This window comes from Meles meles, chromosome 4, assembly GCF_922984935.1.
Source record: "Meles meles chromosome 4, mMelMel3.1 paternal haplotype, whole genome shotgun sequence".
In the NCBI taxonomy this organism is placed as follows: domain Eukaryota; kingdom Metazoa; phylum Chordata; class Mammalia; order Carnivora; family Mustelidae; genus Meles; species Meles meles.
In genome coordinates this window covers 5,358,303-5,381,668 of record NC_060069.1, presented here as the reverse complement: position 1 = coordinate 5,381,668, position 23,366 = coordinate 5,358,303, and the positions used below count along the sequence as shown (strand labels likewise).

General features: G+C 39.2%; 1 protein-coding gene across 1 annotated transcript in view; it reads left to right on the top strand.

Annotated features, from left to right (window-relative positions):
- The window catches only part of PCCB (propionyl-CoA carboxylase subunit beta), a 108,957-nt gene that overhangs the window by 4,789 nt on the left and 80,802 nt on the right, over window positions 1-23,366 (top strand). Inside the window, exons 3-5 of the mRNA XM_046004002.1 lie at window positions 45-113; window positions 2,810-2,866; window positions 4,428-4,541. Coding sequence (XP_045859958.1) covers window positions 45-113; window positions 2,810-2,866; window positions 4,428-4,541 — 240 coding nt within the window. The remainder of the gene's footprint in view (window positions 1-44; window positions 114-2,809; window positions 2,867-4,427; window positions 4,542-23,366) is intronic.

Sequence of the window (23,366 nt, the reverse complement as noted above, 5' to 3'; positions counted from 1 at the left end):
CATATTTGAGTTTTTTAACTTGTATTTTTCTATTTTTCTGATAGTTTCCTGGAGACAGTGTGGTCACTGGACGGGGCCGAATCAATGGAAGATTGGCTTATGTCTTCAGTCAGGTATTTAATAACTCCATTAGGCTGTGCGTTCCTGGAGGGCAGAGCCAGGAGCAAAAGACATCACAAGAGAGCGGTTTTGGGGAATGAAAACTTGCTTTTAGTGGGGGCAGATGAGGGATTTACTTTCTGGTTTTCAGTGCATATGTCAAGAGTTTTATACTATAGTATGTGTTTTCTCTTAGGGAGGAAGAGTCAATAGTCTTGAGTGATGACCACAGGACATTAATCACGTAAAAAGTCCCAGGCCAGGGGTTTAAGCCAAGTGAGTGAGATTCCTCTTGGCAGGTTGGGTGTGTGCCTGGAGAGCGTCCAGGTCCTGGGCATTGTGTCGACTGAGAGAGTGCTGTGAATGCAGCCTGGGTGGAGGGCACTGGACTCCATGAACCATAGGTTTTGTGCTTTCCTGAAAGTATTAGAACAAATTTTCTTAAGCTGCATAAAGACAGATACAGTTTCTTCACACTGAGACCGTAGAAGGATATAGTAGAGGAGGCCGACTCATGGCCCCCCAAAATGTCCAGCTCCTAATTCCTGAAGTTTATGAATGTTACCTTACATGGCAAAGGGGAATTAAGCTGTAGGTGGAATTAGTGTTGCTAATTAGCTAACCTTAAAATAAAGAAGCCTGGGTTACCCAGGTGGACACAATATAATCACAGTGTCCTTAAAAGAAGGAGAGGCAGAAGCGAAGTTCCAAATGGTATGTTGTGAGAAGGGCCTGCCACTGCTGGCTAAGAAGATGGAAGATGGGAGTCATGAATGAAGGAATGCAGACGGTCTCCAGAACCTGGAAAAGGCTGGAAAAATGATTCTCTCTTGGACCCTCCAGAAAGGTGCCTAACAATGCTAATCTTGAGTATAGCTCAGTGAGGCCCACGTAGGACTTCTAAATTACAGAACTAACTGAGAGAATAAATTTGCGTTGCTTTAAGCCACTGAATTTGTGGTAATTGTTAGAGCAGCTAATAGTAAACTAACACTCTACTATGTTGGGTTTGATTACTTCCTCCCCCCAATCCCCCATCTGGGGTTGGAAATATGCATATAATTCTAAATGTTTAGTTCCTTTTTATAGATCTAAAATTGTAAAGCTTGTTTAGTATTAAAATTATGTTCAATAGTAAAATAACTATGTTTGGGTAATTTTGAATATATTGTACTTAGACAATACTCATATACTTAATGAATTCCCTTTGAAATGTTTTAAAACTGTGTTACAGATGTGTCTACCAAATGCTTAACTAGAAGAAATGATTTCTCCTTTTTGTAATTTATGAGAGCTAGGCAAAAATTTGTACAGAAGGAAGCATTAATCAGATAGCCAGAACTAAGAAAGTTACTGTGCTTTCTGGGCTCAACCTTCTAACTACTGAGCAGATACAAAAATTCACTGAACTGATACTTTTTATCAGCCCGTGGGATAAGGTTGGGTAGGGATGGGGGGAGGGGAGAGGGAAAAAACTGAGCCAGAGTTTCTGTCCTGAAGATGCTAATCATTTTGTAGATAGAATGGGGCAGGACAGGAGGGTCTTCAGTACAGATAGAGTGAGAGAGACTCTGTGCAAGTGCTGTGGGCTCAGGACAAGGGATGATCACATTCCGGCTTGAGGGATGTTTTACAGAAAAAGGGGCGTTTGAAATAGGTCCTGAAGGATCCTGAGGGTGGGGAATGATAAACCAGCTTTTCTGTAGTGATCAGCAAAATGTTACTATCTGCAGTTGCTTTTTGTGGGGAACTTCTTTTCCAGAGAAGCAGCCTCAGTTTCTTGCTTGATAATTGGCCATAGGTATGTTCTGGGGAGACAAGTAGGGGGAAAGGAGAGCCCAGTGCTGGCTCATCATTCAGTGTACAGGTTCCTAATCTCATGTGTTTTTAGCCTCACTTTCGCGTTCTTTTGCTGCTGGTGATTGTGAATCCAGAGCCCCTCTGATGAAGTTGCTTTGAGAATAAACCTTTCCTCTTCTCAAGATGAAGGAGAGGCCCTGCGGGGTCCAACTGCTCCTCACAGAGACTTTGTATCAGTCTGTTTTCAGCCCTCCTCACCCCCAGTCTCCGTGGTTCCTGCATTGTCCCCTCCTTGTGGTTACTCCCCCTGCAGTGTTCCGTCTAAGTCAGATATTCTTCTCGTGCTTTCATTTCCCCTTGAGTTTGTTCAGTCTCTCCTCTGTGGATGTTGCTTCTTCCTTTTTCGTCCTCGTGGGCTGATGAATCTCTTTTTAATTTGCTGCTGTCTTTTTGAGATGGTTTTAGGAAGGAGGTCCTTCCTACTTCAAGAAGCCCTTTACATCAGAAGCTAATGAAACTCCATAAGCCAGAGGAAGCAGTGAAGGCTCTGATTGACTTTTTTCACCTCCCTCATCAAAATGATTGAGACTTTTTAGTAGTAGAAATGCCTCACTGTTCGATATCTATAGAATCTGAGTTTTCAGGTTCATTCGGCATGAAAAGTTTTCCATGGAGCTGTGACTCATTTTTGTAGAGCAAATCTTTTGCTTCCAACAATACATGAACTCCCTTTAAAGATACAAATTATTTCATAGAACAGTGAAAGAAGACAATTCCTAATTTTTTGAATGTCTAAAAATCCCTCAAAAACTTTTGGCTGAGAGTTTTTCATTTCTTTTTCCTCCTTGTGGCTCTTTGTCCCTGGCTAGTCACTATATTTCAGTTGTTGACTTAATTGTTTTCTTTTTAGGATTTTACAGTTTTTGGAGGTAGTCTGTCCGGGGCGCATGCCCAGAAGATCTGCAAAGTAAGTATTTAATATTGAAAACCTTACTTTCATCAGTCACTTGGTACATATTGAGTATTGGGGTGCAGAACTATATGTGGGGTGGTGCTGATCCAAAGTTCCCTTCAGTCAGGAGTTTATAACATTTCTTTTTGTATTGTGGATCCCTTTGCCAGGCTGGTAATTATTTGCATGCGTAAAATATGTAGGATTACAAAGAATTAAAAATATTTTAAAAAATCACCTTTGTAATATATGTGTTTTCTAATTCCTCAAGTAACAAAATGTAGTTGTGGATCCAAACTGCTATAATTTCACAGTAGGTATGAATAAATATCCTGTTTCAAGATATCTGCAACAACTTGAATGTGCCATAAAAATATCCATGGCTTCTATTAATGACAAAATCACAGGTATTTCTAACACTTTATTAGTATTTTTTTTTCCTTTGTTCATTATTAAAGGAAATGCTAAAGATCAATCAGAGTTGATCAAGATAAAGATGTAAATTTTTTCCCATCCAAGACATGGATGAAATCTATTTATAGACTGCTTGGGGTTCTGAAGAGTCCAGGTAAAGAGCCCGTGGTCTAGGTGGAGAGTCCAGGTACTAAAAGATAAAGAGCAGTATAAGGATAGATTACATGATGGTATTTAAAAAATACTGCTAGTGATGAGATGCTCTGGAGATGAATAAAAGTATAGATTTTATTTGGAGAACTTTGGAGTTAAAGGTTGGGTTGACTGTTAGTAGCTGGTGAGCACTTCCCTGTGTAATGAAAAACCTGGATTCCAGACATGGTCTTGTCATATATGGTCCAAGGATGCACTTCAACCAATCCCTTAACTTTTAAACCTCCCCGATTTTTCTTTTTACTGCCTCTGTTATCATGGTTAAATGAATAATATGGAAGTGAAAGTGCTTTGTGAACTGTCAAGAGCTATTAGGAATGTTACTTATTAGGCTCTCAACTACTGACCCACGAGGAAAATATGGCTTATTACAAGTAAAAGCAGGCCTGGGCCTGGCCTCTGGTCACATGGTGGATCTACATGTACTTTCACGAAAATAAACTTTGCTATTGTGTCTACTGTCGGTTCTTTCAAAAGAGTAATGGGGTCGGGGATGGAGTGGTGGCGGCAGTGGTGGTGGTGGCAGGGCCTGGCGGGCTCAGTCAGTGGAGCATGTGATTCTTGATCTCAGGGTCATGAGTTCAAGCCCTATGTTGGGCATGGAACCTACTTAAAAAATAAAAAACAACTGGGAGCAAAACTGGCTGCTAGAAAATATTACAGCTAGGCCTGAGGCTCTAGAAATGGTTGTTAGGAACAGTCTGTGCCCCTGCTGCTGGGAAGTGCTTTGGCTTTGGGATGCCTGAGGGCCTTTAATCTCCCCTTAAAATTTTGGTTCTTTGTTTTCCATGAAGGTACCCAATAATCCTGGGGAAGAAAGCCAGTGTAAATGATTCCTGTCTTGAAAAGTGCGCTTAGAACATTTTCCAGAAAACACCATGGTGCTTTATAAATTCTGTTTTTGTTAACAGGATCAGTTGTCTCATAAAAGATTTCGTTGCTGTTTCAGATCATGGACCAGGCCATGACAGTGGGGGCTCCAGTGATTGGACTGAATGACTCTGGGGGAGCACGGATCCAAGAGGGAGTAGAGTCTTTGGCTGGCTATGCAGACATCTTTCTGGTGAGAAACCTGTTAACCGGGTATAGACAATAACATAGTACAAGTCTCAGTTTTCAGAGCTGTGTTCTGGTCAGAGCTTCCTTATCCCTATTGATCTCTGCTGTATGTCTGTTCTGTGGCTTCTTCCTGTGTCACTGGGGAAGGCATGGAAGGTGGACAAAAAGCAAGAGAGTAGGTGGAGTGGGTTTTCTTTTTTTTGTCACAGAGAGCCACTCCTAGGGGATCACTTGTAAGTGTAAGGGAAATATACCTGATTATTTTTTTCAAAAGCAAAGGACATGGAATTATAAAAGATTACGAATGAATTGATATGATGCTAGAAATAGGAATTTTTAAAAAATGCAGTGCTTTTTACTTTGGTTAAAACACAAGGTCATTCACATGAAAAAATGTTCATCATCACTAGCCATCAGGGAGAATCAAAACCACATTGAGATACCACCTTATACCAGTTAGAATGGCCAAAATTAGCAAGACAGCAAACAACGTGTGTTGGAGAGGATGTGGAGAAAGGGGAACCCTCTTACACTGTTGGTGGGAATGCAAGTTAGTGCAGCCACTTTGGAGAACAGTGTGGAGATTCCTCAAGAAATTAAAAATAGAGCTTCCCTATGACCCTGCAATTGCACTACTGGGTATTTACCCCAAAGATACAGATGTAGTGAAAAGAAGGGCGATCTGTACCCCAATTTATTGCAGCAATGGCCACGGTCACCAAACTGTGGGAAGAACCAAGATGCCCTTCAACAGATGAATGGATAAGGAAGATGTGGTCCATATACACAATGGCGTATTATGCCTCCATCAGAAAGGATGAATACCCAACTTTTGTAGCAACATGGACGGGACTGGATGAAATTATGCCGAGTGAAATAAGTCAAGCAGAGAGAGTCAATTATATGGTTTCACTTATTTGTGGAGCATAAGAAATAACATGGAGGACATGGGGAGATGGAGAGGAGAAGGGAGTTGAGGGACACTGGAAGGGGAGATGAACCATGAGAGTCTATGGACTCTGAAAAACAATCTGAGGGTTTTGAAGGGGCGGGGGTGGGAGGTTGAGGAACCAGGTGGTGGGTAATAGGGAGGGCACGTATTGCATGGAGCACTGGGTGTGGTGCATAAACAATAAATTCTGTTACACTGAAAAGAAATAATTAACAAAACAAAACAGAAGGTCATTGTATGAAGTTCAAGTTGTAGTACAAAGAAGAAAAATTAGCCAAATTCCACCATTCAGAAACATTGGATGAAGATCGAATTCAGATTTCTTTCTGCTTACTTACTAAAATTACAGAGAAAGAAATGACGAACACAAAAGTAAATTAAATGTGTCATTTGAAGTAGGAAGTATATTATAAGAGAGTAAGGGAGTTTGGGGTGAGGGAGAGAGATACTGCCAGATGGAAACTTGAGAAAAGGGACAGATCTACATTTCTAGAGAGGGGAGGAAAAAGGGAGAAGGCAGGAAAGAAACAGGCAGACATTGTTTCTAATCAGGCCAGCTGTTGTTGTCATCGCCTGGGCTGCAGGCTTATGAGCATTCTGTCTCTGTCTATTGCCCTTTATGTTCCATGAGAAAAACGTATATTTATTTTGGGTAAGATGCTCTGTTAGTTGTGGAAGTACTTATGTTCATTGAGGAGCCACTTTGTAGATCTTTTTTTTTTTTTTTTAAAGATTTTATTTATTTTTTTGACAGCAAGAGAGAGGGATCACAAGTAGGCAGAGAGGCAGGCAGAGAGAGAGAGAGAGAGAGGGAAGCAGGCTCCCCGCTGAGCACAGAGCCCGATGCGGGACTCGATCCCAGGACCCCGAGATCATGACCTGAGCCGAAGGCAGTGGCTTAACCCACTGAGCCAACCAGGTGCCCCTCACTTTGTAGATCTTAAATCTACTTTTTAATCTTTAATCTTGAGGTCCAGGCATAACCCACTGGGGAGAATTAGCTCTTTGGGTGGCATGGTCAGATGATTTAGGCCTGGAAGTTCTCCTCTGGCTCTTAGCTTGAAGTCGTGCCTATATTGGAAATGAAGGAAAGGAAGCGTGGCCCTAAGAGAAGTGGCAGTAAATCACCACATTTTAGAGCTTGTCAGTGTTTTAGAATATCTCCTACTCTAACCCGTCTTCATGAGTACAGGCTGCAGGAGATGGGTTTTCTTTTCTTTTCAGGAGATAGGCTTCAGTGATGTTAATAGATTATTTACTGGGGTGCTTGGGTGGTTCAGTCAGTTAAGTGTCCGACTCTTGATCTCCAGTTCAGATCTTGATCTCAGGGTTGTGAGTTCAAGCCCTGTGTTGGGCTCAGAGCCTACTTAAAAAAAAAAAAATTATTAATGCTGCTTGTTACTTGTACATCTCCAGCTACTTCCTTCTGCCTGTACTGTTAATTTAACTTTTTTTTTCTAACTTTATTTTGATAGAATTTCAAACTTTATATAAAGATGGCAAAAATAGTACAAGGAACTCCCATATGTCCTTTACCCAGATTCGTCACTTGTTTACACTTTGCCCATTTGCTCTATCATTTCTCTCCATATGTATATAGTTGCAGGTTATATTTATCTGAAACACTTGAGAATAAATTGGATGTTGTACCTCCTTTAGTTCTTAAATCCTTCATCGCGTGTTTCCGAAGAACAAGGATATTCTGTAATAAAGTGAGTACAATAATAGAAATCAGGAAATTTAACATTGATTTACTGATATTATTCTTATCTATGGTACTTAGATTTCATCAAACAATCCTAAATAAAGCCTGCTATAGCTGTTCCCCTACTCCCCTATGCCCCATCTAATCCATGATTAAGTACTGTCTATAATTATTTTATCTCTTTAATTTCCTTTAATTTGGAGCAGTTTCTCAGTTTTTCTTTGTCGTCCATGACCTTGATATTTTGGGGAACAGCTTTAAAAGAGGTATAATTTACAAACCATAAAAATCCATCCATTGTAAGCATGTAATTCAGTAACTTTTTAAAAAAAATTCTAGTAAAATTAACAAGGTGTTTCAGGTATACAATATAGTGATTTAACAGTTCTATACATTATTCAGTGCTGTCATGGTAAGTGAACTCTTAATCCTCCTCACCGATTTCACCCATCTCCCCACTCACCTTTCCTCTGGTAACCATCGGTTATGTATAATCAAGAGTCTGTTTTTTGTTTGTCTCTTTTTTTCCTTTGTTTGGTTTCTTAAGTTCCACATATGAGAGTGAAATCCTATGGTATTTGTCTTTGACTTATTTCACTTAGCATTATACTTTAGCTCCATCCATATTGTTGCAAATGGCAAGATTTTATTATTTTTTATGGCTGAGTAATAATCCATTATTTATAGATGTGTGCATGTGTATGTGATATATATATGTGTGTGTGTGTGTGTGTGTGTGTGTATGTAGAGACATGTATCACATCTGTATCAATTCATTCATATATATATATATATATATATATATACATATCACATTTTCTTTATCCATTTATTGATGGACACTTGGATTGCTTTCATATCTTGGCTGTTGTAAATAATGCTGTCATAAACATAAGGGTGCATATATCCCTTGGATTTAATGTTTTTGTATTCTTTTTTTTAAAATTTTTTATTTATTTCTTATTTTTTTATTAACATATAATGTATTTTTATCCTCAGGGGTACAGGTCTGTGAATCGCCAGGTTTACACACTTCACAGCACTCACCATAGCACATACCTCCCCAATGTCCATAACGCCCTCCCCCTCTCTCAACCTCCCCCCCCAGCAACCCTCAGTTTGTTTTGTGAAATTAAGAGTCACTTATGGTTTGTCTCCCTCCCAATCCCATCTTGTTTCATTTATTCTTCTCCTACCCTCCTAACCCCCCATGTTGCATCTCCACGTCCTCATCAGGGAGATCATATGATAGTTGTCTTTCTCCAATTGACTTATTTCACTAAGCATGATACCCTCTAGTTCCATCCACGTTGTCGCAAATGGCAAGATTTCATTTCTTTTGATGGCTGCATAGTATTCCATTGTGTATATATACCACATCTTCTTTATCCATTCATCTGTTGATGGACATCTAGGTTCTTTCCATAGTCTGGCTATTGTAGACATTGCTGCTATAAACATTCGGGTACACGTGCCCCTTTGGTTCACTATGTTTGTATCTTTAGGGTAAATACCCAGTAGTGCAATTGCTGGGTCATAGGGTAGCTCTATTTTCAACATTTTGAGGAACCTCCATGCTGTTTTCCAGAGTGTTTGCACCAGCTTGCATTCCCACTTGAATTCCCAGCTTGCATTCTTTGGGTAAATACTCATTAGTGTGATCACTGGGTCATAGGATAATTCTATTTTTAATTTTTTGAGTAGTCTCCATACTGTCTTCCACAGTAACTGCATAAGTTTGCCTTCTCACCAGTGGTGCACAAGGGTTCTTTTTTTCTCCACATCCTTGTCAACACTTGTTTTATTTATTTATTTATTTATTGACAATTTATTTGAGAGAGAGAGAACACATGCACAAGCAGGAGTGGCAGAGAGAGAGGGAGAGAGAATCCCAAGCACACTCTCTGCTAAATGCAGAGCCCAACATGGGACTCAACCTCATGACTGGAAATCATGACCTGAGCTGAAATCAAGAGTTGGTTGCGCAACCATTGTGCCACCCAGGTGCCTTGTGTTTTTGATTTTCTCTACTGGACACGTATAATGTGGTGTCTCCTTGTGGTTTTGATTTGCATTTCCCTGATGAGAGATATTGAGCATCTTTTCATATGTTTGTTGGTGGTCTGGATGTCTTCTTTGGAGAAATGTCTGTTCATGTCTTCTGCCCAGTTTTTGATTGGATTATTTGTTTTTAGGATGTTGAGTTATATCAGTTCTTTATATTTTGGATACTAACCCTTTATTAGGTATGTCATTTGCAAATAACTTCTCTCATGCAGTAGGTTGTCTTTGAGTTTTGTTGGTTCTTTTCTTTGCTGTACAGAAGCTTTTTATTTTGATGAAGTCCCAATAGTTTATTTTTGCTTTTGTTTCCCTTGCTTCAGGAGACCTATCTAGAAATATGTTGCTACGGCCAATGTGAGAGAAATTATTGTCTGTGCTGTCTTCCAGGATTTATATGGTTTCCTGTCTTATATTTAGGTTCTTAATCTTTCCAATTTTTTCTAGAAAGTTGATTTCTAATTTAATAGTGTTGGAAAAGATGCATAGTCTGACTTCATTCGTTCTGAATTTTTTGAGACTTGTTTTGTGGCCCAGTATTCAATCTATTCATAGAATGTTCCATGTGTGCTTGGAAGTGCTGAATCCTAATCACTAGGCCATACAGATCCATGTGCACTTGAAAAGAATGTATATTCCGCTGTTTTAGGCTGGAATGTTCTGGTTGTATGTTAGATCCATCTGCTTCAGTGTTTCATTCCAAAGCCACTGTTTTCTATTGATTTTCTATTTGGAAGATCTGTCCATTAATGTGAGTGAGCTGTTAAAGTCCCCTACTATTATTGTTTTACTATAGATTATTTCCTTTATGTTTGTTACTAGCTGCCTCTCGTATTTGGGTACTCTCATGTTGGATGTGTAAATATTTACAGTTGTTACAACTTGTTGGATTCTTCTATTTATGATTATATAGTGCCTTTCTTTTTTTCTTGTTACCGTCTTTTGTTTTAAAGTCCATTTTGTCTGATTAGAAGTATTGCCACAATGGCTTGCTTTTCACTTCCATTTGCGTAATAAATGCCTTTCCCTTCTTCACTTTTAGTTAGCATGTGTCTGTCTGAAATGAGTCTTTTGAAGGCAGCATATTGATTGGTCTTACTTGATTATCTAATCTATCACTATATGTCTTTTGATTGGGATGTTTTGACCACTTACATTAAAAAATTTTTTTAAAAGATTTTATTTATTTATTTGACAGACAGAGAGAGATCACAAGTAGGCAGAGAGGCAGACAGAGAGAGAGAGGGGGAAGCAGACTCCCTGCTGAGCAGAGAGCCCGACATGGGACTCGATCCCAGGACCCTGAGATCATGACCTGAGCCGAAGGCAGAGGCTTAACCCACTGAGCCACCCAGGCGCCCTTAGACCATTTACGTTTAAAGTAATTATTTATAGGTGTATATTTTTGCTGTTTTATGGTTGTTTTTTTCTTCCCTATTCGTTTCTTCTCTTATTCTTTCACAGTTTGCTGACTTTGTTTAGTGATCTACTTGGATTCCTTTCTCTTTATTCCTGTGGTTACCATTAGCTTTATATATAACATGTGCATATGGCGGTTTACACTGGTTGATAGTTGCTTAAGTTTGAATCCATTCTGGAGTGCCTGGGTGGTTCAGTTGGTCTCAGTTGGTTCAGTTGGCTCAGGTCTTGATCTGAGTCGGGGAATGAAGCCCTGCAACCTGCTCCTTGATCACAGGGAGCCTGCTTCTCCCTCTCCTCCCTGCTGGTGCTCCTTCTTGCTATCTCTCTCTCAAATAAATAAATAAAATCTTAAAAAAAAAAGGTTTGAACCATTCTTTACTCCTCTGCCCCCGTGTTTTAGGTATATGGTGTCATATTTTATAGCCTTTTATTTTGTGAATACCTTGACTGAGTTTTTTTTTTATTGATACACTTTATTTTACTGCTTTTGTGTTTCCTACTTACTTATGATCTCTCCTTTCTACTCAGAGTCCCCTTTAACATTTACGACTTTGTTTTTAAGTTTTCCCAGCTTTGGGACACCTGACTAGCTCAGTTGGTAGAACATGTGACTCTTGATCTTGGGGTCTTGAGTTCAAACCCCATGTTGGATATAGAGGTTGCTTAAAAAAATAACATTAAGATTGAGGTTGGGGGAACCTAATAACATTAAGATTGAGTCTTCTGATAACTATTTCTGGTTTTGGCATCAGAATAATTCTGGCCTCATGGAATCCGTTGGAAGTATTGCCTCTCTTCCCTTTTTTGGGAAGAAATTATGAAGGGTTGACATTAGCTCTGTAAGTGTTCAGTAAAATTCATCAGTGAAGCAATCTGGACCTTGAGTTTGCTTTACAAATAATGTAAATAATGAAGTACAGTTATCTATATTTCAGGTGTACAAGATGTTCACCAATTCTGTACATTATGCAGTGCTCATCATGATAAGTGTAGTTCTCCTCTGTCACAGTTTTATTATAATTCTTGAGTATATTCCCTATGCTAAACTTTCATCCCCAGGACTTATAACTGTTAATCCTCTTTGCTTGTTTTGCCCATCTTCCACCCTCCTCCCCTTTGTAGATAGTTCTTAATTACTGTTTGAATCATTACTGTTTGAATCTATGTTTGTTACAGGCTTATCAGATTTTCTGTTTCTTCCTGACTCATTTTCAGTAGTTTGTGTTTTTATAGGAATTAGTTCATTTAATCTTGGTCATCAAATTTGCCATACAATTTATAGTATTTTTTTTGTTATTTCCTTATCTTTAGTTCTGTAGTAATGTCTTCAATTTTTCCTTTTAATAATATTCCTTTAGAATATTTTTGTCTGTTTCAAAGTTTGTCAATTTTGTTGTCACAGAAGCAGCTTTTTGTTTTTTCTCTATTATCGTTATAGTCTGTTTGATTTTTTTCTACGCCTAGTTTCCTTTCTTCCACGCCTAGTTTCCTTTCTTCCTGTTTGCTTTGTTTTTTTCTGGTTTCTTAAGGTAGAATATTGGATTATTGATTTGAAATATTTTTTCTTTTAATATGTCCATTCACAGCTAGAAATTTCAGCTGTATTCTTAAATGAGACACATGGTCTCTTCTAGAGAATATTTCGCATGCACTTGAAAAGAATGTGTATTCTGTTGTTGGGGTCAATGTTCTATATATGTCTGTTATACACAATGGTCCATATTGTTTAAGTCTGGTTCCTTCACTGATCCCCGGTCTGATGGTTTAATCCATTACTGGAAGTAGGATATGTAAGTCACTATAGCTAATGTTGTGCACCTATCTATTTCTTCCTTTTGATTTCTGTCAGTTTTTTGCTTCACATATTTTGGGTCTCTGTTAGGTGTATATATTTTTATAATCGTATATCTTTTTGATATATTGAACTTTTTATCAATATATGTATGTCTTTACCTCCTGTAATTTTTTAAAATTTGAAGTCTATATTGTCTGACAATAATAGAGCCACCCTGGATCTGTTTAGGTTACCTTTTGCATAGAATCTTTATCTTTTTATCTTTTTTTTTTTTTTTCCAAAGAATGTAGTTTAGATTTTATTTAGTTGAGAGAGAAAATGAGAGGAGAGAGAGTGAGGGAGAGAGCGCATGAGAGGGGTGAGAGTCAAAGGGAGAAGCAGACTCCCCGGAGCAGAGAGCCCAATGTGTGGCTCGATGCTGGACTCCAGGGTCATGACCTGAGCAGAACACAGACATTTAACTGACTGAGCCACCCATGCGTCCCAACATAGAATCTTTTTCATTTTATTTTTTTATTTAAACCTTCCTATGTCCTCATGTATGAAGTGAGGTTGTTGTGGAAAAATATAGGCATATTTTTATTTAACTTGATTTTTAATTTTTTATCCAATTTATTTAAACTTAAAAAGCATCTCCCCAGTTTCCCTGTCTCCTCCCCTCCCCAATTTATTCTCTGTATCTACAAGCTTTTTAAAAAATACATACATCTATTCTTCTAGGTTCCATATATACCTAATGAAGTATTTGTCTGTCTTTGACATTTCATTTAGCATAATGCCTTCAAGCTCCATCCATGTTGTTGCAAATGGCAAGGTGGTTTTTTTTTTTTTTTATGGCAGAATAATATTTCATTGTATATATGTACCACACTTTATCTATTCATCCATTGATGGACAAAGGTTGTTTCCATATCTTGGCCATTGTAAATAATGCTTTAGTGAACATGGGGGTACATATATCTTTTTGAATTAGTGTTTCCATTTTCTTTGGATAGATACCCAGTAAATTGCTGGATCTTAGCTCTAGTATTAATTTTTTGAGGAACCCTCATAGTGTTTTCCATTGCAGCTGCACCAATTTACTTTCCCACCAACAGTACACAGGGGTGTCCTTTTTTACATACCCTTACCAACACTTGTTAATTCTTGTCTTTTTGGTAATAGGTATTCTAATAGGAGTGAAGTGATATCTCATCATGGCTTTGATTTGCATTTCTAAATTCACTAAATTATTAGTGAAGTTGAGTATCTTTTGTACCTGTTGGCCATCCTAGTGTCTTCTTTGGAAATACGTCTTTTCAGATCTCCCCATGTTTTTTTTTGTTTTTGTTTTTTTAATTTATTTATTTTTTTCAGCGTAACAGTATTCATTGTTTTTGCATAACACCCAGTGCTCCATGCAATACGTGCCCTCACTATTACCCACCACCTGGTTCCCCCAACCTCCCACCCCCGCCCCTTCAAAACCCTCGGGTTGTTTTTCAGAGTCCGTAGTCTCTTATGGTTCGCCTCACCTTCCAATTTTTTTTTTTTATAAACATATAATGTATTTTTATCCTCAGGGGTACAGGTCTGTGAATCACCAGGTTTACACACTTCACAGCACTCACGATAGCACATACCTTCCCCCCAGCAACCCCCAGTTTGTTTTGTGAGATTAAGAGTCATTTATGGTTTGTCTCCCTCCCAATCCCATCTTGTTTCATTTATTCTTTTCCTATCCCACTAACCCCCCATGTTGCATCTCCATGCCCTCATATCAGGGAGATCATATGATAGTTGTCTTTCTCCGATTGACTTATTTCACTAAGCATGATACCCTCTAGTTCCATCCACGTTGTCGCAAATGGCAAGATTTCATTTCTTTTGATGGCTGCATAGTATTCCATTGTGTATATATACTACATCTTCTTTATCCATTCATCTGTTGATGGACATCTAGGTTCTTTCCATAGTTTGGCTATTGTGGACATTGCTGCTATAAACATTTGGGTGCACGTGCCCCTTCGGATCACTGCGTTTGTATCTTTAGGGTAAATACACAGTAGTGCAATTGCTGGGTCATTGGGTAGTTCTATTTTCAACATTTTGAGGAACCTCCATGCTGTTTTCCAGAGTGGTTGCACCAGCTTGCATTCCCACCAACAGTATAGGAGGGTTCCCTTTCTCCGCATCCTCGCCAGCATCTGTCATTTCCTGACTTGTTAATTTTAGCCATTCTGACTGGTGTGAGGTGATATCTCATTGTGGTTTTGATTTGTAATTCCCTGATGCCGAGTGACGAGGAGCACTTTTTCATGTGTCTGTTGGCCATCTGGATGTCTTCTTTGCAGAAATGTCTGTTCATGTCCTCTGCCCATTTCTTGACTGGCTTAGTGTTCTTTGGGTGTTGAGCTTGCTAAGTTCCTTATAAATTTTGGATACTAGCCCTTTATCTGATATGTCGTTTGCAAATATCTTCTCCCATTCCGTCAGTTGTCTTTTGGTTTTGTTAACTCTTTCCTTTGCTGTGCAAAAGCTTTTGATCTTGATGAAATCCCAATATTTCATTTTTGCCCTTGCTTCCCTTGCCTTTGCCGATGTTCCTAGGAAGATGCTGCTGTGGCTGAGGTCGAAGAGGTTGCTGCCTGCGTTCTCCTCAAGGATTTTGATGGATTCCTTTCTCACATTGAGGTCCTTCATCCATTTTGAGTCTATTTTCGTGTGTGGTGTAAGGAATTGGTCCAATTTCATTTTTCTGCATGTGGCTGTCCAATTTTCCCAGCACCATTTATTGAAGAGGCTGTCTTTTTTCCATTGGACATTCTTTCCTGCTCTGTCGAAGATGAGTTGACCATAGAGTTGAGGGTCTATTTCTGGGCTCTCTATTCTGTTCCACTGATCTATGTGTCTGTTTTTATGCCAGTACCATGCTGTCTTGATGATGACAGCTTTGTAATAGAGCTTGAAGTCCGGAATTGTGATGCCACCAACTTTGGCTTTCTTTTTCAATATTCCTTTGGCTATTCGAGGTCTTTTCTGGTTCCATATAAATTTTAGGATTATTTGTTCCATTTCTTTGAAAAAAATGCATGGGATTTTGATAGGGATTGCATGAAATGTGTAGATTGCTTTAGGTAGCATAGACATTTTCACAATATTTATTCTTCCAATCCAGGAGCATGGAACATTTTTCCATTTCTTTGTGTCTTCCTCCATTTTCTTCATGAGTACTTTATAGTTTTCTGCGTATAGATTCTTAGCCTCTTTGGTTAGGTTTATTCCTAGGTATCTTATAGTTTTGGGTGCAATTGTAAATGGGATTGACTCCTTAATTTCTCTTTCTTCTTTCTTGTTGTTGGTGTAGAGAAATGCAACTGATTTCTGTGCATTGATTTTATATCCTGACACTTTACTGAATTCCTGTACAAGTTCTAGCAGTTTTGGAGTGGAGTCTTTTGGGTTTTCCACATATAGTATCATATCATCTGCGAAGAGTGATAGTTTGACTTCTTCTTTGCCGATTTGGATGCATTTAATTTCTTTTTGTTGTCTGATTGCTGAGGCTAGGACTTTTAGTACAATGTTGAATAGCAGTGTTGATAATGGACATCCCTGCCGTGTTCCTGACCTTAACGGAAAAGCTTTCAGTTTTTCTCCATTGAGAATGATATTTGCGGTGGGTTTTTCATAGATGGCTTTGATAATATTGAGGTATGTGCCCTCTATCCCTACACTTTGAAGAGTTTTGATCAGGAAGGATGCTGTACTTTGTCAAATGCTTTTTCAGCATCTATTGAGAGTATCATATGGTTCTTGTTCTTTCTTTCATTAATGTGTTGTATCACATTGATTGATTTGCGGATGTTGAACCAACCCTGCAGCCCTGGAATAAATCCCACTTGATCGTGGTGAATAATCCTTTTAATGTTGAATCCTATTGGCTATTATTTTGGTGAGAATTTTTGCATCTGTGTTCATCAAGGATATTGGTCTGTAATTCTCTTTTTTGGTGGGATCCTTGTCTGGTTTTGGGATCAAGGTGATGCTGGCCTCATCAAATGAGTTTGGAAGTTTTCCTTCCATTTCTATTTTTTGGAACAGTTTCAGGAGAATAGGAATGAGTTCTTCTTTAAATGTTTGGTAGAATTCCCCTGGGAAGCCTTCTGGCCCTGGGCTTTTGTTTGTTTGGAGATTTTTGATGACTGTTTCAATCTCCTTACTGGTTATGGGCCTCTTCAGGTTTTCTATTTCTTCCTGGTTCAGTTGTGGTAGTTTATATGTCTCTAGGAATGCATCCATTTCTTCCAGATTGTCCAATTTGTTGGCGTAGAGTTGCTCATAGTATGTTCTTATAATTGTCTGTATTTCTTTGGTGTTAGTTGTGATCTCTCCTCTTTCATTCATGATTTTATTTATTTGGGTCCTTTCTCTTTTCTTTTTGATGAATCTGGCCAGGGTTTTATCAATCTATTGATTCTTTCAAAGAACCAGCTCCTAGTTTCATTGATTTGTTCTATTGTTTTTTTGGTTTCTATTTCATTGACTTCTGCTCTGATCTTTATGATTTCTCTTCTCCTGCTGGGTTTAGGGTTTCTTTCTTGTTCTTTCTCCAGCTCCTTGAGGTGTAGGGTTAGGTTGTGTACTTGAGACCTTTCTTGTTTCTTGAGAAAGGCTTGTACCGCTATATATTTTCTTCTCAGGACTGCCTTTGCTGTGTCCCACAGATTTTGAACCGTTGTGTTTTCATTATCATTTGTTTCCGTGAATTTTTTCAATTCTTCTTTAATTTCCTGGTTGACCCATTCATTCTTTAGAAGGATGCTGTTTAGTCTCCATGTATTTGGGTTCTTTCCAGCTTTCCTCTTGTGACTGAGTTCTAGCTTCAGTGCATTGTGGTCTGAAAATATGCAGGGAATGATCCTAATCTTTTGATACCGGTTGAGACCTGATTTGTGACCCAGGATGTGATCTATTCTGGAGAAGGTTCCATGTGCACTAGAGAAGAATGTGTATTCTGTTGCTTTGGGATGAAATGTTCTGAATATATCTGTGATGTCCATCTGGTCCAGTGTGTCATTTAAGGCCTTTATTTCCTTGTTGATCTTTTGCTTTGATGATCTCTCCATTTCAGTGAGGGGAGTTTTAAAGTCCCGTACTATTATTGTATTATTATTGATGTGTTTCTTTGATTTTGTTATTAATTGGTTGATATAGTTGGCTGCTCCCACGTTAGAGGCATAGATATTTAAAATTGTTAGATCTTCTTGTTGGACAGACCCTTTGAGTAGGATATAGTGTCCTTCCTCATCTCTTATTATAGTCTTTGGCTTAAAATCTAATTGATCTGATATAAGGATGGCCACCCCAGCTTTCTTCTGATGCCCATTAGCATGGTAAATTGTTTTCCAGCCCCTCACTTTAAATCTGGAGGTATGTTTGCGTCTAAAATGAGTTTCTTGTAGGCAACATATAGATGGGTTTTGTTTTTGTATCCATTCTGATACCCTGTGTCTTTTGATTGGGGCATTTAGCCCATTAACATTCAGGGTAACTATTGAGAGATATGAATTTAGTGCCATTATTAGCCTGTAAGATGACTGTTACTGTATATTGTCTCTGTACCTTTCTGATCTACTCCTTTTAGGCTCTCTCTTTGCTTAGAGGACCCCTTTCAATATTTCCTGTAGAGCTGGTTTGGTGTTTTCAAATTCTTTCAATTTTTGTTTGTCCTAGAAGCTTTTTATCTCTTCTATTTTCAATGATAGTTTAGCCGGATAGAGTATTCTTGGCTGCATGTTTTTCTCGTTTAGTGCTCTGAATATATCATGCCAGCTCTTTCTGGCCTGTCAGGTCTCTGTGGATAAGTCTGCTGCCAATCTAATGTTTTTACTATTGTATGTTACAGACTTCTTTTCCTGGGCTGCTTTCAGGATTTTCTCTTTGTCACGAAGACTTGTAAATTTTACTATTAGGTAACGGGGTGTGGACCTATTCTTGTTGACTTTGAGGGGGGGTTCTCTGCACCTCCTGGATTTTGATGCTTGTTCTCTTTGCCATATTAGGGAAATTCTCTCCAATAATTCTCTCCAATAGACCTTCTGCTCCCCTCTCTCTTTCTTCTTCTTCTGGAATCCCAATTATTCTAATGTTGTTTCGTCTTATGGTGTCACTTATCTTTCGAATTCTCCCCTCGTGGTCCAGTAGCTGTTTGTCCCTCTTTTGCTTAGCTTCTTTATTCTCTGTCATTTGGTCTTCTATATCACTAATTCTTTCTTCTGCCTCATTGATCCTAGCAGTAAGAGCCTCCATTTTTGATTGCACCTCATTAATAGCTTTTTTGATTTCAACTTGGTTAGATTTTAGTTTTTATTTCTCCAGAAAGGGCTTTTATATCTGCAGAGAGGGTTTCTCTAATATCTTCCACGCCTTTTTCGAGCCCGGCTAGAACCCTCAGAATCTTTATTCTGAACTCTTGATCTGACATATTACCAATGTCTGTGTTGATTAGGTCCCTAGCCTTCGGTACTGCCTCTTGTTCTTTTGTTTGTGGTGATTTTTTCCGCCTTGTCATTGTGTCCAGATAAGAGGATATGAAGGATCAAATAATATACTAAAAGGGTGGCAAAGACCCCGGAAAAATGCGCTGTAACCAAATCAGAAGAGACCCCAAATTGTGGGGGGGAGAAATGGGATAAAAAGAGGTTCATAAAAAAAAAGAAAAAAATTTAAAAAATAAGGAAAGAAAAAATATAAAAAAGAAAGAAAAAATATATATATTTAGATAAACTAGTCAAAAAACGTTAAAAAAGAAAAGGGTAAAAGTTGTAAAATATTTAGCAGAAGAAGAAAAAAGAAAGAAAAAAAAATTGAAAAAAAATTGAATTAACTGCAAGACTGAAGAATCATGGGGAGAAAGCCATGAGTTCCATGCTTTGCTTTCTCCTCCTCTGGAATTCCGCTGCTGTCTTAGGAATTGACCTTGCTTTCCTTGATAGATGAACTTCGTCCTGGCTGTATATTTTGTTGATCTTCTCGGGGAGAGGCCTGTTGTAGTGACTCTCAAGTGTCTTTGCCCGAGGCGGAATTGTGCCGCCCTTACTGGGGGCCAGACTAAGTAATCCGCTCGGGTTTGCTTTTGGGAGCTTCTGTTCCCTGAATGCTTTCCGTAGAGTTCTGGAGGACGGGAATGAAAATGGCGGCCTCCTAGTCTCCGGCCCGGAGGAGCCGAGAGCCCGGAGGAGGAGCCGAGAGCCCCACTCCTCACTGTGCCCCCAGAGGACAGCACCCAATCACTCCTGTATCCCCGGCCTCCAGCCGCGCTCCGAGCTCACCCAGCCCGCGACCGGTTCAAGGTAACCCCGAGCTGAGAGTTCAGTCCTCAGCTCTGTCTCTGTAGCCGGCTTCTCTGTTCTAATACCTGCGAGCTCTGCGACACTCCAACACCCCCATCCTTCTGTGACCCTGTGGGACCTGGAGCCACGCTGACCCTGCGTGGACTTCACCCCTGTTTAGCCTCTGGAGCAATGTCCCTCAGTGGAACAGACTTTTAAAAGTCCTGATTTTGTGCTCCGTTGCTCCGCCGCTTGCCGGGAGTAGGCCCCTCCCCTGCGGTCTATCTTCCCGTCGTTTTGGATTCACTTCTCTGCCAGTCCTACCATTTCAGAAAGTGGTTGATTTTCTGTTTCTAGAATTGCTGTTCTTCTTCTCTTCGATCTCCTGTTGGATTTGTAGGTGTTTGCAATGTTTAGATAAGCTATTGAGCTGATCTCCTGCTACCTGATGTAGTCTCAGCCTGCTACTTCTCCACCATCTTAACTCCTCCCAAATCTCCCCATGTTTTAATGGATTTTTTTTCCTACTGAGTTGTGTGAGTTCTTTATATATTTTAGATATTAACCCCTTATCAAATAGGATTTGCAAATATCTTCTCCCTTTCAGTAAGCTGCCTTTTCGTTTTATTGAAGGTTTCCTTTGCTGTGCAGAAGCCTTTTAGTTTGATGTAGTTCCATTTGTTTGTTTTTGCTTTTGGTTTTAGTGTCAGATTAAGAGAAAAACATTGCTGGGGCACCTGGGCGGCTCAGCTGGTTGAGTATCTATCTGCCTTTGGCTCAGGTCATGGTCCTAGGGTCCTGGGATCAAGCTCCACATTGGGCTCCCTATTCATCAGAGAGCCTGCTTCTCCCTCTCCCTCTCTTCCTCCTCCCCCAAATCCCCTCCCTGCACTTGTGCTTTCTCTTAAATAAATAGCAGTCTTTTAAAAAAAACCTGAAACATTGCTAAGACCTATGTCAAGGAAGTTATTGCCTATGGCTTCTATGAGTTTATGGTTTTATATTCAAGTCTAATTTGTTTTGAGTTGATCTTTGTGCATAGTGTAAGACAGCTGTCCAGTTTCTTTTGCATGTGGCTTTCTAATTTTTCACAACACTTCTATCTTTCCTTTTTCCTCCCTCCCTTCCTTACTTTTTTCCTTCCTTCCTTCCTTCCTTCCTTCCTCTTTCTTCCTTCTTCTCCCTTCCTTCCTTCTTCTTTCTTCCTTTTTCTTTTTCTTCCTTCCTAGAGGGAGTGTGTGTGTGTGTGTGTGCGCGTAGGGGAGAGGGAGAGCAAGAATCCCAACCAGGTTCCACGTTTAGCATGGATACTGTTGCGGGCTTGATCTTAAATTCTGAGATCATGATTGAGTCGAAATCAAGAGTCAGATGCTTAACCGATAGCCACCCAGGCACCCCTACAACACTACTTTCTGAAGAGGCTCTCCTTTCCCCATTGTATATTCTTCGTTCCTCTCTCAAAAGTTAGTTGACCATAAGTGTGTTGTTTTATTTCGGGGTGCTCTATTCTGTTCTGTTGGTTTATGTGTCTGTCTTAATTCAGTACCATACTGTTTTGACTGTTATTGTTTTGTAATATAGTTTGAAATCAGGAGCATGATACCTCCAGGTTTGTTCTTTCACAAGATTGCTTTGGTGTTTCACACAAATTTTAGGATTCTGTTTTTATATCTGTGAAAAATGCCATTGGAATTTTTTTTGTTCCATTGGAATTTTGATTGGGATTGTATTGAATCTACATACTGCTTTGTGGTAGTATGGACAATTTATTCTTTTCATCTATGAGCGTAGAATATTTTTCCATTTGTGTTACTCATCAGTTTCTTCTAGTAATGTTTTAAGGTCTCAATATACAGATCCTTGGTTAAATTCTTTGGTATTTTATTCTTTTAGATGTTATTGTGAATGGGATTTTTACTTAATTTCTTTTCTAATAATTATTAGTGTGTAGAGACACAGCAGATTTTTTTTTTTAAAGATTTTATTTATTTATTTGACAGAGAGAGAGATCACAAGTAGGCAGAGAGGCAGGCAGAGAAAGAGGAGGACGCAGGCTCCCTGCAGAGCAGAGAGCCCGATGCGGGGCTCGATCCCAGGACCCTGAGATCATGACTCGAGCCGAAGGCAGCGGCTTAATCCACTGAGCCACCCAGGCGCCCCGAGACACAGCAGATTTTTGTATACTGATTATATATCCTGAAATTTTACTGTATTTATTTATTTTAAATTTTTTTTTTTTTCCGGAGTCTTTAGGTTTTATGATTCAGGGTATATATATGTATGTATATATTTAGTATATGTACATATAATATGTTATCTGCAGATAGTGACAGTTTTACTTTGTTTCCAGTTAGGATGCCTTTTCTTTTGTGTGACCGCTCTGGTTAGGACTTCAATACTATGCTGCATAAAAGTGGTGAGAATGGGCATCCTTGTCTTATTCCTGATCTAAGTGGAATTGCTTTCAGATTTTCACCGTTCAGTGTATTAGCTGTGGGCTTATTATATGTGCCCTGTATTATGTTGAGGTACATTCTCTGTATACCTGCTTTGTTAAGAGATTTTATTTTAAATGGATGTTGAACTTTGTCACATGTCAAATTTTCTCTGGCTCTCTTGAGATAATCATGATTTTTATCCTTCATTTTTTAAGGTGATATATGACAGTGACTGTATTATAGATGTTGAACCAGTCTTGCATTCCTTGACTAAATCCCACTTGATTATCATATATGGTATTTTTATTCCATATCCCATATTCCATGTATTCTTTAGTTAGATTTACTAATATATATTTTAAATATTTTTATATCTTTGTTCATCAAGAATATTGGCCTGTAATTCTTTTTTTCTGGTATTTCTGATTTTGATATTAGGGTAATTCTGGTCTTGTAAAATGAGTTTGGAAGAGTTTCCTCTCTTTTGTTTTTTTGGAGGGGTTTTAGAAGAATTGGTAAACCTATAAAACTCTCCAGGGGACACTAGGACACTGGAACCTGGTAGAGGGTAAGTGCAGAGATACTGCCCACCCTCTGATGTCTCTGGAAAGGATTAAAGTTGGCCCCAAGATACATTCCTAATAAAAACAAAAGTCTACTTTCAGATTTCAGTCATGATGATCAACTAATAGGCCGCCTTCACAGAGACAATTCCTAAGCCTGTTGTCCCTTACTGTGTATTGTGGATTATGGAGGCCTCAGAACTTTTTCTCCTTTGTTACAGTCCTGTGGGTCCCAGGAGTGTCAGCCCTACTGGCTGCCAGAGTCAGGTGATATAGAGGTGTCCCTTGGCAGCAGTCACAAAAATTGGGTTACCAGATGATGTGATCTCCTTTCTGGGTCACACCAATTATTGCAGTCCCATGGAACCAGGAATGTAAGGTCCTCTGTAAGAACCAAGCAATCAAGAGATGTCCCCTAGATGGCACCGGCAAAAATTGGGGCACCAGGTGCATGTGAAAGCTCCCTTTTAGGAGATGCTAGTGTTCTGCAGCATGGCAAAGAGAGCATGAGGATGGTGCCCCACTTAGCCTCTGTTCCTGTTGCGTATTGTATTCACGCAGGCTCCTAGATGTGTGTGTC